General features: G+C 34.1%; 1 protein-coding gene and 1 long non-coding RNA gene across 2 annotated transcripts in view; both read right to left on the bottom strand.

Moving 5' to 3' along the window:
- Positions 1-15,022, bottom strand: part of LOC100366991 (protein jagged-1) — a 248,417-nt gene that overhangs the window by 177,474 nt on the left and 55,921 nt on the right. The window contains exon 5 of the mRNA XM_085495845.1: positions 7,634-7,694. Coding sequence (XP_085351971.1) covers positions 7,634-7,694 — 61 coding nt within the window. The remainder of the gene's footprint in view (positions 1-7,633; positions 7,695-15,022) is intronic.
- On the bottom strand, positions 3,873-4,165 carry LOC146749036 (uncharacterized). The gene is made up of 2 exons (XR_014928234.1): positions 4,103-4,165; positions 3,873-3,945 (listed from the first exon to the last, which is right to left on the bottom strand). It is a non-coding gene; the product is annotated as an uncharacterized LOC146749036 (long non-coding RNA).

Below are 15,022 nucleotides of genomic sequence, written 5' to 3'. Positions count from 1 at the left end.
TTCTACAATACTCTGTAAACTTGTTTTTGTCAAGAGATTGTATAGTGTTAAACAAGGGCAACAAGTCAACTGGTCACCAACAAAGTTCTTTTTATTTTCTTCAAATCTACATAATTACTACAATTTGAGCTTTATTGAGAGAAATTGTATGAGAAAGACTGGAACAACAATGATGTTTTGAACAATGTTTATCCAGGCATACAAGAGGTGTGGAGTATAGTCATGTAAATCAATGGGCAGTCAAGCAATACTTTAGTGCCACCAGTAAGTACTTAATCGTCAAACTCAGTTAAAAGTTTATTTTATTAGCAAAATGTTGATTTATATAAATCAGTTGTTGAAAATAGTCACTGGAATGTAATAATTAGAATTCATATAATTTTAAACTTTACGAATGACCTTGATGATGGAACCAGCAATGCATCAACCATTGAATACATGCCTCAAATACAACATGATGTAAAACGAATATATAAAATTTGAATATAATGAGTCAAAGCATTTAAGAGATATGGCTCTATAAGCCCAATCATTAAAACAAAATGGCCGCCAATCAGCAATATTGAATCCAATCTGAAAATGAAAAAGACGTGCATCAGGAACCTGTAATGTCCAATGTATGTTATAAGTTTGAACAAAATCCATCCATAAATGCAAGAAATGCTTAATATTTAAGGATTTTTTCAGCACAAAATTAGCCACCATTTGGCCACTTTGAAAATGAACGTCAAACCAATATATTCGTATATCCATGACATAATGTATAATGAATATTAAAAATTTGAACATAATCAGTCAAAACAAGTCAGACATATGGGTCTGGAAACCCATTCATTAAAACAAAATGGCCGCCAGACAGCCATTTTGAATCTGATCTGAAAAATAAAATGATGTGCATCAGGAACCCGTAATGTCTATGTATGTACCAAGTTTGAATGAAATCCATTCATAAATGCCAGAAATGCTTGATATTTGATGATTTTTTAGCACAAAAATGACCACCATTCGGCCATTTTGAATAGGATCGTCAAACCAATATATCTGTCTATCTATGACATGATGTATAATAAATATTTGAAATTTGAACATTATCAGAGAAAGCAAGTCAGACATATGGCACGAGAACCACATTCATTAAAGCAAAATGGCCGCCAGTCGGGCATTTTCAATCTAATCTGAAAAACAAAATTATTTGCATCAAGGTCCCATAATGTCTAATGTATATACCAAGTTTGAACAAAATCCATCTGTAAACAGCGGAGATATGCTTGATTTTTATGATTTTGTAGCCCAAAAATGTCCACCATTCGGCAATCTTGAATCAGATCGTAAAACAAAATGATGTGCATCAAGGTTCTATAATGTTCAATGTATATACAAGGTTTGAACAAAATCCATCTGTAAACAGCCGGGAAATGTTTGATTTTGATGATTTATCAGCCCAAAAAATGGCCACCATTCGGCCATTTTCAATAGAACCGTCAAACCAATATATCTGTATATCTATGACATGATCTATAATGAATATTTCAACATAATAAGTGAAAGCAAGTCAGAGATGTGGCATTAGAACCACATTCATTAAAACAAAATGGCCACCAGTCGGCCATTTTGAATCTTATCTCAAAAACAAAATGATGTGCATCAAGGTCCTATCATGTCTAACGTATATACCAATTTTGAACAAAATACATCTGTAAACAGCCGAAAAATGCTTGATTTTGATGATTTTTAGCACAAAAATGGCTGCCATATTATAGCCCACAATGGGGAGTAAAGTGCCTATATTCTTTTTGTGAGTTTATATATTAATCTTTAAGATGCTTTAATGCACTTATATTATGGCTGCTTGTGATAGGATTTAAGTTCTTCAATACCACAAATAAGAAATACACAAAAAACATCAGATCTACCAATAAAGAATGCATGTGTGCTAGGTCAGTAAGTGAGTGTTGATGAATTATCCAGAAAATACCAGGGAAGAATTTACAAAATAACAACTTGAACATACATTATATGAAACACTATTCTTCTTTGTACACTATTATTATTCACTTGATTCACAAATGAGACAAGTCCAGAGAACAGTATGGTAATAGAGCCCAAATAAATCATATTTGATGCTTACATAGATTCGAGAAGCATTTCTCATTGTATGTTTCTGTGAAAGAAATTGTATTCTTAAAATTACTAGCAGCCTGTCAGCTGAGATAGCTCCGCTGTTATTAATGCACATTTCAATTAAAGAACTGAAGATATCATCAAAAAATGAGCAACATGTATAGTATTAAAGCAATCAGACTTGCTGTTTTCAACAAAAATTTGAAAATATCACATTTTATCAACAATATTCATTAAAATCAAAGAAAGCTTAGAAAGAACTCCCATGTGCTGAGAGTATTGGAGACACATTAAATATAATTCGAAATTACTTAGCTGAAAAGTAATTATGCAAATCAGAAAATTAATATGACCAGATTTGAGTGTAAAACTAATGAGGTCTGCGCAATGTAACAGAAAATCTATGTCTCCAAGTTTAATTGAAATGTGATTAGAACCAAAAAATTATGAAATTATTATGCTTATTAGGGAATTAATATGAACAGATTTTTACCCCAAACTAATTAGGTTTGTACATTGTCCTAGAGCATCTTTGTACTAAGTTTCATTGAAATGGAATAATTAGTACCATGAAAATTCCAAAATTTCGACCCCTCTAAAAATTCGGTCGCCTGTTTATTTGCCGGGTTTCGGTGTTTTATTTACCTCCAAATTTTCGACTCCACTAAAAATTGCCGACTCATTCTTATTCGAAAATTGCGACCAGTTTTAGTTTTCCCCCAAACGAAAAAAAACCCGATGTGAGCGTTCAAACGGGACCTTCCTCAAAGGCATGAATCCGGGTTTCTGATTGACTGAGAGATTTTTATTTTATTGGTAACGAAAATATATTCTAAATAAACGAAGTTTCAAATAAAAACGAACACAAAAACCTCGGCATGCTGCATTTCTGAATTGTTGATTATTACTGTACTCAGTAGTGATTATAATAATGTACACAAAATAAATTTGTTGAATGGTTATGAAATACAAATAAAAGTCAACTTAGTTTCATCGTAAGCGAATGATTCCGGTCTCGTATAAACGTTTGATGCTGTAGGATATCCGCCATGTTCTCTTAGGTCAAATAGGTCAAATCGCTAATTAACCAATCAAAAAGCTGGATGATGCCAACGTGTTCAAATTACCATAGCTTATTTAAATACGTTAATGTTATTGAACGCAATGCGGAAGAGATTGATGTTGTAGTACGATATTTTGGCTTGGATTTTGATGCGAAAACGGCATGATTTTTTTTAAATAAAAAAATTAGTTGTTTTTAAAAAATAAACTGGTCATCTGAAGAATAATTTAACATTGTTCACAGTGATAACAGCTCATTCTCGAAAGGAAGCTTACCCGCTCACGCTAGTCACGATAAAAATCATACACGTGTACTCTTGAATAGACACACATCAATGACTACGGTAAAACTTACTCTATTTTAGCCGGCAGGATTGATTGAAATGTCCGAAAAATGACGCCAAAATACACCTTAAAAGTCCCATTTTATTTTCTTAAATCCCATTTTATTTTTTAATCCAAGGGCGAATTTACGGCAGAATTTGGTCCCTCAAATAAGGGACACGTGAGCTTTGATTCTAACCGGATACATTGCACTGGGTCGGGAAGATCGTTTGCTAAACTTCCATGTATCTTTTGTCCAATGGGTACCTGTACTTCGAACATTCGCAAGTTTTCCTAGGTAGTGCGAGACAGCTTTGTCTTTTGACCTATTAGTTTTGTGCTGACCTCTTCTCCGCGTCTTGATGTTTTGTTTTGCTTGTCATAATACTCAATGATTGATGACTTTGTTTAGATTTTGAGTTACAACTCGGCCACGACCTTTGCTTTTACCGTGAAACATGAGGAAGTTTACGTCAATTGACCGACATTGCATTTTTTAAAAACTAATGAAGCACACTGTCTATCATCCCCATTTTTTTTTGCTGATTTCTATTCTGAAAAATTCGACCGTCCGAAAATGCACCTTAATTTTGACTCTAAAAACATGTCACATTTCTAACACCAATTATTTAAAACCGGTCGAAATTTTGGAGTTTTTACGGTACTTTAGATATCAGTGTGAAAGCTTAAAATTGGTTAATTATGCAAATTAGGTAATTAATATGTACAGATTTTAACCCACAATTATTCAGGTCTGTCTATTGTCCTACAGCATCCATGTACATTCATTGATATGTGATGTATAGTACCTGAGATATCAGTGTGAAAGTTGGTTAATTATGCAAATCAGGTGATTAATATGCACAAATATTTACCGGAAACTAATTGGGTCTGCATAATTCTAGATTCATTGAAATGTGATGATTAGTACTTTAGATATCAGTAGAAAAGCTGAAAATTAATTATGCAAATTAGGTAATTAATATGCACAATTATTTACCCTAAAACTAATCAGGTCTCTGCATAGTCCTAAAAGATCTATGTACCAAGTTTCATTGAAATGCGATGATTAGTACTTGATACTCGTGGAAAAGCTGAAAATTAACTAATTATGCAAATTAGGTGATTAATATGCACAAATATTTATCGAAAACAATCAATCTCTGCATAGTCCTTGAGTATGTAAGTACCAAGTTTCATTGAAATGTAATGCTAACTACTTATATCAAATGCTGAAAATTAATTAATTATGCAAATTAGGTAATTAATATGTACTGATATTACCATAAAAACTATCAGGTCTGTGCAGTGTCGTATGACATCTATGTACCAAGTTTCATTGAAATGTGATGATTAGTACTTGAGATATCAGTGGAAAAACCGAAAATTGACTAATCATTATGCAAATTAGGTAATTAGTATCCACGGATTATTACCAAAAACTAATCAAAACCTAGCATTAGTTCAGAGCATCTATGTACCAAGTTTCATGAAAATCCAATGAGTGGTTGTTTAGATATCAGTGGAACAGTCATGGAACCACTAAAAAATAGCTAATTATCATGCAAATTAGGTAATTAATATGCACGGATTTTTACCAAAAATTAATCAAATCTGCGCATATGTTCAGAGCATCTATGTACCAAGTTTCATCAAAATCCAATGAGTGGTTCTTTAGATATCAGTGGAACAGTCATAGAACAGCTAAAAATTAGCTCATTATCATGCAAATTAGGTAATTAACGAGCATGGATTTTTACCAAAACCTAATCAAATCTGCGCATTGGCCCAGAGCATCTATGCACCAAGTTTCATCAAAAACCGATGTATGGTTCTTGAGATAGCAGTGGAACAGTCGGACACACATACACACACACACACACATACACACATACACACACACATACAGACACACTAACTGCAAAGACTCCCATTTTGTGCTTCGCACATGGGAGTCAATTAGATAATTGAAGAACAAAATCATCTCGAAATAAACAAATCTGAGAGGTCTACCTGTAGTACCTATGTAGTTTATATAATATCAAAGCCATTAGACTTGTGGTTTTTAACAAGAAGTCGAAAATATCTCTTTTTACCAAAAATGACAAAAATGTTCATGAAAATTAGAGAATTAAATATATCATCACAAAATGAACAAATCTGAGAGAGGTACACATGTAGTACCTATATATGTAATATCAAGGCAATTGGACTTACAGTTTTTAACATGAAGTCGAAAATATCACTTTTTACCAAAAATGGCAAAAATATTCATCAAAATTAGAGAATTAAAGATATCATCACGAAATGAACAAAACTGAGAGAGGTCCACCCAAGGTACCTACATATCAAGTATCAAAGCATTTGGGCTAGCGGTTTTCAAGAAGAAGTCAAAAATAGCATTTTTGACCAAAAATGACAAAAATATTCGCTATAAATGAGACAATTGAACATATCCACACGAAATGAACTAATCTGAGAGAGAACGACCCAAGGTACCTTCCTAGAAAGTTGCACAGCTATACAGTTTGTGGTTTTTAAGAGGAAGTCGAAAATGTAAAGTTGACGACGGCGATGCCGGACACCGACGGACAATCAGTAATACTATAAGCTTCGCTTGACTTCATCGACAGTGGAGCTAATAATATCAATGTGATGTGGTGGTGGTGGGTCGATCAAAATGAATAAGAATGATTTTTGTCCAGGTTAATTGTTACCACAGAGGTTGGTTTTTTTCAAACAGCACAAAGTAGTCACTTTTGTAAGGATGTGACGTCACATACTTCATCTTCCAGATTACCTACAGTCTGACTACTATGAAATGCCAGAAATGTAGCTTCATTGGCAAATGCCAGGTTTTACTTGTAAAACATTTTCAAGCATTCAAATGATTTGGTTTGTAAAAATTACCAAATAATAAACATGTACATGAAATAATACTCATTTTTAAAACATATTTAAATGGAAAACTTTTTTGTCTGTTATATATTTAAGCACTTATTAAGTGATAGCTAACAGGGGCAATGCATGTTTGTTAATTATTCATGCCAGACTATGTCTGGGAAGTGAACGTTTGCTGGTTGACTGAATAGCTGAATGTTGTTGCTAAAGTTTATCTTCTTGAGATGCCTAGCCTGGAATGTAGTCTACTTATTGTCTAATGCAATTATGCAAAGCAATTACAGTAGACATCCCTTATGATTTATGCTACAGCTCCCATAGTACATAATACCGATGAATAACTAATTCCATATGCTACAAATCATCACCTGGGTCAATTAAACTCCCTATCTTGTCAGTAAATCACTCCTAGACCTATAATTACATTTAGAGATTACATGCCAGTAAATTGTGAGAATACAACAAAGTTGAAGACATTTTTTGCATTCTTTCAGATATAGCATATGTTGGAATGTGTCAACATGGCAATACTGTATAACAGAGGCACACCTGCAGACTGACAAGCACATGCTATTAGATCTGCTTATAGTGCTCATACTGGTGCAAAAAAAAGAATTATACCTTTACACAATCCTCCTTTGAAGAAAAACAAGGAAAATAATTCAGATTCAGATTCAAAACATTTTATAGTTGTTATAAATACTATTTACTAGCGATTTTTTTTCAAAACAAAGCTAAATGCAGAATAATTGTAACCTCATGATATTGATTATGTATGAGAGACATGTCCAAAAAGATAAGTTATTCTGCCACTGTAATCTTTCCCTTCATTTTGATTTAGCATCTTTATTACAGTAATAGACAAATCTACCAGAGTACTCTTTGAGTATATATCATATTCTGTTCCTTATTAAAACAGAATGTCAAAAAAATAATGTCAATGTGACCATTATTAATATAGTATATTAGTAAAATTTCAGCATTTGTTGTAGACACACAAGTGAATGCTATTAAGTAAACCTTAATTTTCAAGACACATTTTTCACCATATTTCATTAACAATGTCAATGACTCGCCCTCTCTGAATATATAGGATATTTTATTGGAATGAATGAATGAATGAATGAATAATGAACGAACGAACAAATGAACGAACGAACAAATGAACGAACAATTGAAGGAACGTATGTACGTACAAATGAATGAATGAATGAATGAACCATACCTGCAGTCATTTGGTTGATCACATTTTCCATGAAGTGAATGGCAGCCTTGTCTGCAAATAGCTGTAACAAAAAAAGAAGAATTGCCTCAAATACCATCCATTGGATGACAGAATATAAGAGTTACAACGTATTCCACTCAGCAACGAAGCTCTCCTACAGGTATAGCAAACAAGAATTCAGCACCATGACAGCGAAGTTGATTATATTCAAATATACCGATGACTTTCAAACTTCTCAGATACAGCATGCATTTTGGGATACATATGCATGTTCACTCACATCAAAATCAGATTTAGGATGGCCAAATGGAGGCCATTTGTGCATTAAAAATTTATCAAAATCAAGCATTTCTGCCATTGTAGAACTGGATCATGGTTGTGTACATGAACAGCATGAGACTTTGATGCCTGTCATTTTTTTTTCTTTTGCAGAGCAAATTAAATATGAGGCCAAACAGAGACAAAAATCAAGCATTTCTGCCTATCTAGACAAGGGTTTCAATAACGAACATATATTGACTATAGTGCACTAATAATAGAGCAAAAATACAAGTGCATATTTCTTAACACAAGTAGCAAGCAGCCACTCGGCTGATATAGCTCCACTGTCAGCAATGCACAGAACTGAAGATATCTGAGGTACTTATATGTATAGTATCAAACAAACAGACTTGCGGTTTTCAACAAGAAGTCGCAAATATCACTTTTTACCAAAAATGACAATCAAAGAAAGCTTAGAAAGAACTCCTGTGTGCTGAGAGTATTGGAGACACATTAAAAATTAATTCAAAATTACTTGAACTTGAGATATTGATGGAAACGCAGAAAAGTAATTATGCAAATAAGGTAACTAATATGAACAGATTTAAGTGTAAAACTAATAAGGTCTGCACAATGTACCAAGTTTCATTGAAATGTGATTAGAACTAAAAATTATTAATTATTATGCTAATTAGAGAATTAATATAAACAGATTTTAACCCAAAATTAATCAGGCTGTCTATTGTCCTAGAGCATTTATGTACCAAGTTTTATTCAAATGTGATGATCAATACTTGAGATATCAGTATTAATTATGTTAATTAGGTGATTAAGAAGCATAAATATTTACCAAAAACTAATATGGTGTATAGTCCTAGGTGCATTGAAATGTGATGGGTACTCTTTAAAAGTTTCATTAAAATCCAATGAGTGTTTTTTTAGACATCAGTGCAACAGCCATAGAACAGCAAAAAATTAACTAATTAAGCAAATTAGGTTATTAATATGCACAATTATTTATCCCAAAATTAATCAGGTCTCTGCATAGTCCTAGAAGATCTATGTTGCAAGTCTCATTGAAATGTGATTATTAGTACTTGAGATATCAGGTGAAAAGCTGAAAATTAACTAATTATGCTAATAAGGTGATTAATATGCACAAATATTTACCCCAAAACTGATTAGGTCTCTGCACAGTCCTCAAGTAACTATGTACCAAGTTTCATTGAAATGTGATCATTACTACTCGAAACATCAAAAGCTGAAAATTAATTAATTATGCAGTGATGTTACCCTAAAAACTATCAGATCTGTGCAGTGTCATATGACATCTATGTAAGTTTAATTGAAATGTGATGTACTTGAGATATCAGTGGAATTCAAATCAGTATGTCAGTATGCAAATTAGGTAAATAATATAAACAGGTTTTTACCCAAAAATAATCAAATCTGTGCATTAGTTCAGAGTATCCATGTGCCAAGTTTCATCAAAATCCAATGAGTCGTTCTTCAAATATCAGTGGAACAGTCATGGAACAGCTTAAAATCAGTTAATTATTATGCAAATTAGGTAATTAATATTAATGGATTTTTACCAAAACCTAATCAACTCTGCGCATTATTCCAGAGCATCTATGTACCAAGTTTCACCAAAATTTGATTAGTGGTTCTTGAGATAACGGTGGAACAAAAAAAGTGACACACACACACACACGCACACACACGCACGCACACGCACACGCACGTGCACGCGCACACGCACTTGCACACGCACACACACACACACACACACACACACACACACACACACACACACATATACATTTCTGATTTTTATTCCTCGATATAAAAATAAATCAATTAACAATAATTTATATACATGTAGGTTGTACAGTAAAAATAGAAATATGATACAAACTTATATATGTAATTATTTACAGATAAACAATAGAGTCAGTAAACTATATTAAACGTATTAGTAGTTATACAATAAGTATACCGAATAGTAAATAAAGCAAATATAAGAAAAGCTTGGATCGAGTGTCAATTATACATCTCAATTATCAGTTCATTATCAAATCAAGTACATTCTTAATTTAGGTGGTCCCAGACTTGCTTGATTGTTGAATCAGGTAGTATTCTAACTTTCGGCTAATTCTTTCCATGCATGTCCTTTCCTTTTTGGTAAGACTAGAATACGCTATCACGTGATTGATTGACCGAACTAGTAAACTCAAATTAGAGTGGAAAGAGTACCGGTAGTTCACAAAGGTCCGCACTGCATCTTCTGATAGTAGTGATAAATCCTTTTGTTGTTCGTATTCAGTGCATCATGAAATTTTAAAGTTGCCAGTAAAACTGAATGTTTTCGTTGGTATATTAGGTACTGAAAATTGTAACGTTTCTTCAGATAGAGATTTGACGGGCGTGGCGGTGTCGTTTGAGTTAATCGAGTCATCATTTGTATTACTTTCATTGTTCTCAGCAGCCGTGGTTTGTTCAGCAGATTCTTTGTCATTTAAATTACGCGTGGCAGAAAGGTCTCCAAGTTCAACGGTTTTATTTTCAGGACCGTGCCGAATATCGTTTTTTGCTACTGCGGTAGTAGTATCCAAACAATCACTATCATCATGTTGAAGTGCAGGAGTAGTAATAGGTTCAGACACTACAATCGCACATTTTTCCTCAGCAGGATAATCAGTACAAGTGAATTTGTTTTGATCACCGGCATGATCAGGCACATCATTTTCGTCATTATCATGTTGTTTGTTGTGCTCAAGCTGTGTTGAAACAACTTTATCTTGTGGTTTATCGTTAGATACAGTGGCGATATTTTCAAAACAGTTTCTTTGTATATGGCCTTTCTTGTGGCATCTATGACATGTAATTTCATCCGTAGAGAGGTAAATACGGTACAATCGATCTTCATAGCTAACATTAATAGCCCCATCAAGTTTTTCATCAATATGCATGTAAACTTGCCTCCGAAACGATTTAATGTGTTTAAGCATGGGTTTTTTACATCCCAGTGGTATTAAACGAATCGTACCGGTACTGACAATACGTCCATATCTCAATAGTTCTGTATGCAACACGTCGTTTGAAAAAAAAGGGGGAACCCCTGATATGAAAACTTTAGTAGCGGGTTTGACCAACGGCTGCACGAAATATTTGACTCACCAATGGCGATGTGTCCAACAGCACAAATCCTTCCAACATCAGTTCCATTTTTCAGGAAAACAAGTACAGCTCCATTAGCGCGTGATGCCGCTAAGATGCTTTGTGGCTCGACCACACTTGAAATATTGTGTACGTACATCTCAATACTAATACCATCCACAGAGTCACACTGAATACCATGCTTAGGTGTCAGTCCATCGAACAGCTGTGGTAGACTCGGCATGGCAGCGGCCATCTTGACTTGCCATGCTTGGCTTGCTTGCTATTAAATCTTTTTCTTCTATGCTATCGATAAAGAGCCATTGCTCGAAACGTCTAGCTATTTTTAATAGTTATTTAGGACTACTACTAATATTATCTTCTATATATCATCTTGGCTTGCTGCTGGTCGAGTCTGAATGAACTCAAAAGTAAACAAGCAGCCTCTCAGCTGAGATACATGTAGCTCCGCTGTTAGCAATGCACATTTCAATTAAAGAACAGAAGATATCATTAGAAAATGAACAATATGCATAGTATCAATGCAATGGAACGTGCTGTTTTCAACAAGAATTCAAAAATATCATTTTTCACCATAAATGATTGTGGTTTTTAACAAGAAGAAAATATCACTTTTTACCAAAAATGACAAAAATATTCACCAAAATTAGATAATTAAAGATATCATCACAAAAAGAACAAATCAAAGAGAGGTCCACATGTAGTACCTTTATAATATCAAAGCAATTGGACTTGTCGTTTTTAACAAGAAGTCGAAAATATCACTTTTTACCAAAAATGACAAAAATATTCACCAAAATTAAAGAATTGAAGATATCATTACAAAATGAACAAATCTGAGAGAGGTCCACATGTAGTACCTATATATGTAATATCAAAGCAATTGGACTTGCGGTTTTTAACAAGAAGTCGAAAATATCACTTTTTACCAAAAATGACAAAAATATTCACCAAAATTAAAGAATTGAAGATATCATTACAAAATGAACAAATCTGAGAGAGGTCCACATGTAGTACCTATATATGTAATATCAAAGCAATTGAACTTGCGGTTTTTAACAAGAAGTCGAAAATATCACTTTTTACCAAAAATGACAAAAATATTCACCAAAATTATAGAATTAAAGATAACATTACAAAATGAACAAATCTGAGAGAGGTCCACATGTAGTACCTATATATGTGATATCAAAGCAATTGGACTTGCGGTTTTTAACAAGATGTTGAAAATATCACTTTTTCCCAAAAATGACAAAAATATTCACCAAAATTAGAGAATTGAAGATATCATCATGAAATGAACAAATCTGAGAGAGGTCTACCCAAGGTACATATACACCAAGTATCAAAGTATTCAGGCTGGTAGTTTTCAAGAAGAAGTCGAAAAAGTAAAACATTGACACGGACGACGACAGGCAATCACTCATATGATAAGCTCCGCTAGACAAAGTCGACAGCAAAGCTAAAAATGAATGTGAAGTATGTATTTTACACTTCAAAGTAAAAACAAAACTACCAAATAAAACAGCGTCACCTTATAGAAGTGTCAGTGCAAAATTATCACGTCACTTTGCTTGCAGGTAGTCAAAATTCGATGATTTCGCAGGAGCTCATGTGAAGGCATGTGCACTCATGTACATACATACATACATGGTTTTTGTTTATTCTCGATTATAAAAAAAAATCTGGTTACATTTACTGTATGTATAATATATATATTGATTATATCATTAACTTATATTGAGTGTCTTGTAGAAAAAGCATCAAATAAATTAATAAATAGATAAAAGAAACTAGTTATATTAACTGTATAAACAAGTAAAACAATTATCTTTAGTTATTAAATGATATCATAATTTGTATGTAGATCGAAAATCGAATAAATACACAAATAATTTTTTAAGCTGAATAATAAATAACAGTAATGAATAGATCAAGTATCTTTCACACCAGTTCGTTTTCAGTTTTACGAGGGGGTTAAGATGAAATTCCGCGCTTTTTCATTAACAAGTCATTTCGTGCAGACCCTTATCTCGTCACACATGTCTGGTTTGTTTGGTTCCCTATTCATACCTTGTACTAACGTGCGCGATATGCGCTTGACATTATGTCTTTCTTCACCAGATGGAAGGATATTTTGCATAACAATTAATAGAGGTGACAAGCAGTTTCATATTCGGAAAAAATCGATATGCAAAATCTATCAGTTTTCTGGATTTAACAGCAGTTTTTAAAAATTCTTTGATTACTTCATCACTCAGCACATAATAATTATTAGCGATTGCATGTCGTACCTCTTGTGTAGACTCCTCTCCCTTACCAAATTGAGCATCATAATAGTATAGTAATTGTATACAAAATCTGTACAAAAAGTATACATACTGTTCAGTAAATTCTGGTAAGGGCTGACACAGTTAGATCCATAACTTCCTCTACAGATTCGTCAATAGTGCCAATATGATCATCATGGGATTCCATTATGGGGACTTCGAGTTCAGCAGTAGCTGTCGATACAGTAGTTTTCATAGTCAAAATCTTGTCACCTGTTGCTTGAATGTTAATCGAGCCATTGCCCTCATTAACCGGCTTACAGGGGTCGCATTCCTGATCTATTACGGCACGCTTTTCCGGTTTGTTATCAAGTTCAATATCGTGAGAAACAGTTTTCGTCTTTTCCTTCAGTACTATTTTTAACCTCATTAACATCAGGTTGAATAGAGTGTTCAATGGGTTCATGTCCAGCGTCCTCCGTTATTAATTGGATTTTGTCAGATTCCCGATTAGATAACAGGTCGAGTGGTGTGTGCTGCTGTACTTCGGCACGTGTCATGTCATTATAATGTAATTATCACTAGTTTTCTTGTTCTCTCTTGTCCGGCAATCGCGCTGAATATGCCCAATACGATGACATTTATAACATGTAACATTATTTGTAGTAACATAAATCTTGTATAGTTTTTGATCGAATTCAATGTTGAAAGTGACAATAAGTTTATCCTCAATATGCATATATAGTTGCCGTCTGAACGAGTTAACATGTCTCAGTGCGGGATTTTTACATCCAAGTGATATTGCTTTGATTTCACCGGCAATTCGACCATAACGAGACAATTCATGTTGTAGATCGTTTGGCACAAAAGGTGGAACACCTGATTGCACAATTTTAGTTGCAGGTTTCACCAGTGGGCTCACGTGTACAGGAATGTCACCAATCTTTATCTGCCCCAATGCAGTGACTGTGTCAACAGACTTTAATGAATCCACGAAAATAATAGCAGCACCATTTACACGAGAGGCTACAACAATGCTTTTGGGCTCAACGTGTTGCAATCACCTCCTCATAGGTAGCAATACTCACACCATTAATGGATTCACATTGGATCCCATTCTGTCTTGTCAATCCGACACGTTCCTGATTCACCATGGCGGCGGCCATCTTGGAAAGTCACCTGGCGACACAGGCTCAAATACAAATACAAAATGAACAAAAATATGGCAGATTTATGCCTTCTGTCAAAAATAAATCAACCAGAGTGTTCACTAGTACCTTAGAAAACAGTCAATGGATAAAATCAAAGTCAGTCAGTTCGTTTACGGATGAAAAACTCTAGTAAAACATAAGCTCGTTTCAACACACACGCACGCACGCACGCACGCACGCACGCACGCACGCACGCACGCGCAAGCGCACACACAAACACACACACACACACACACACACACACACACACACACACACACACACACACACACACACACAGACACACACAGACATACATACAGACATACAGACATACAGACAGGTGAACTGCAAAGACTCCCTTTTGTGCTTTGCACACGGGAGTCAAAAATATTCATCAAAACAAGTCATTGAAAATCACACAGTTCCCGTTCAAACAGTACAAATAAATCCTCATGTGCCAAACATGGTCTTGACAATATTCAAGA

This window comes from Saccoglossus kowalevskii, chromosome 2, assembly GCF_978046115.1.
Source record: "Saccoglossus kowalevskii chromosome 2, keSacKowa6.1, whole genome shotgun sequence".
NCBI lineage: Eukaryota > Metazoa > Hemichordata > Enteropneusta > Harrimaniidae > Saccoglossus > Saccoglossus kowalevskii.
The sequence above is the reverse complement of the archived record's forward strand: the minus strand, read 5'-3'. Positions and strand labels throughout refer to the sequence as shown.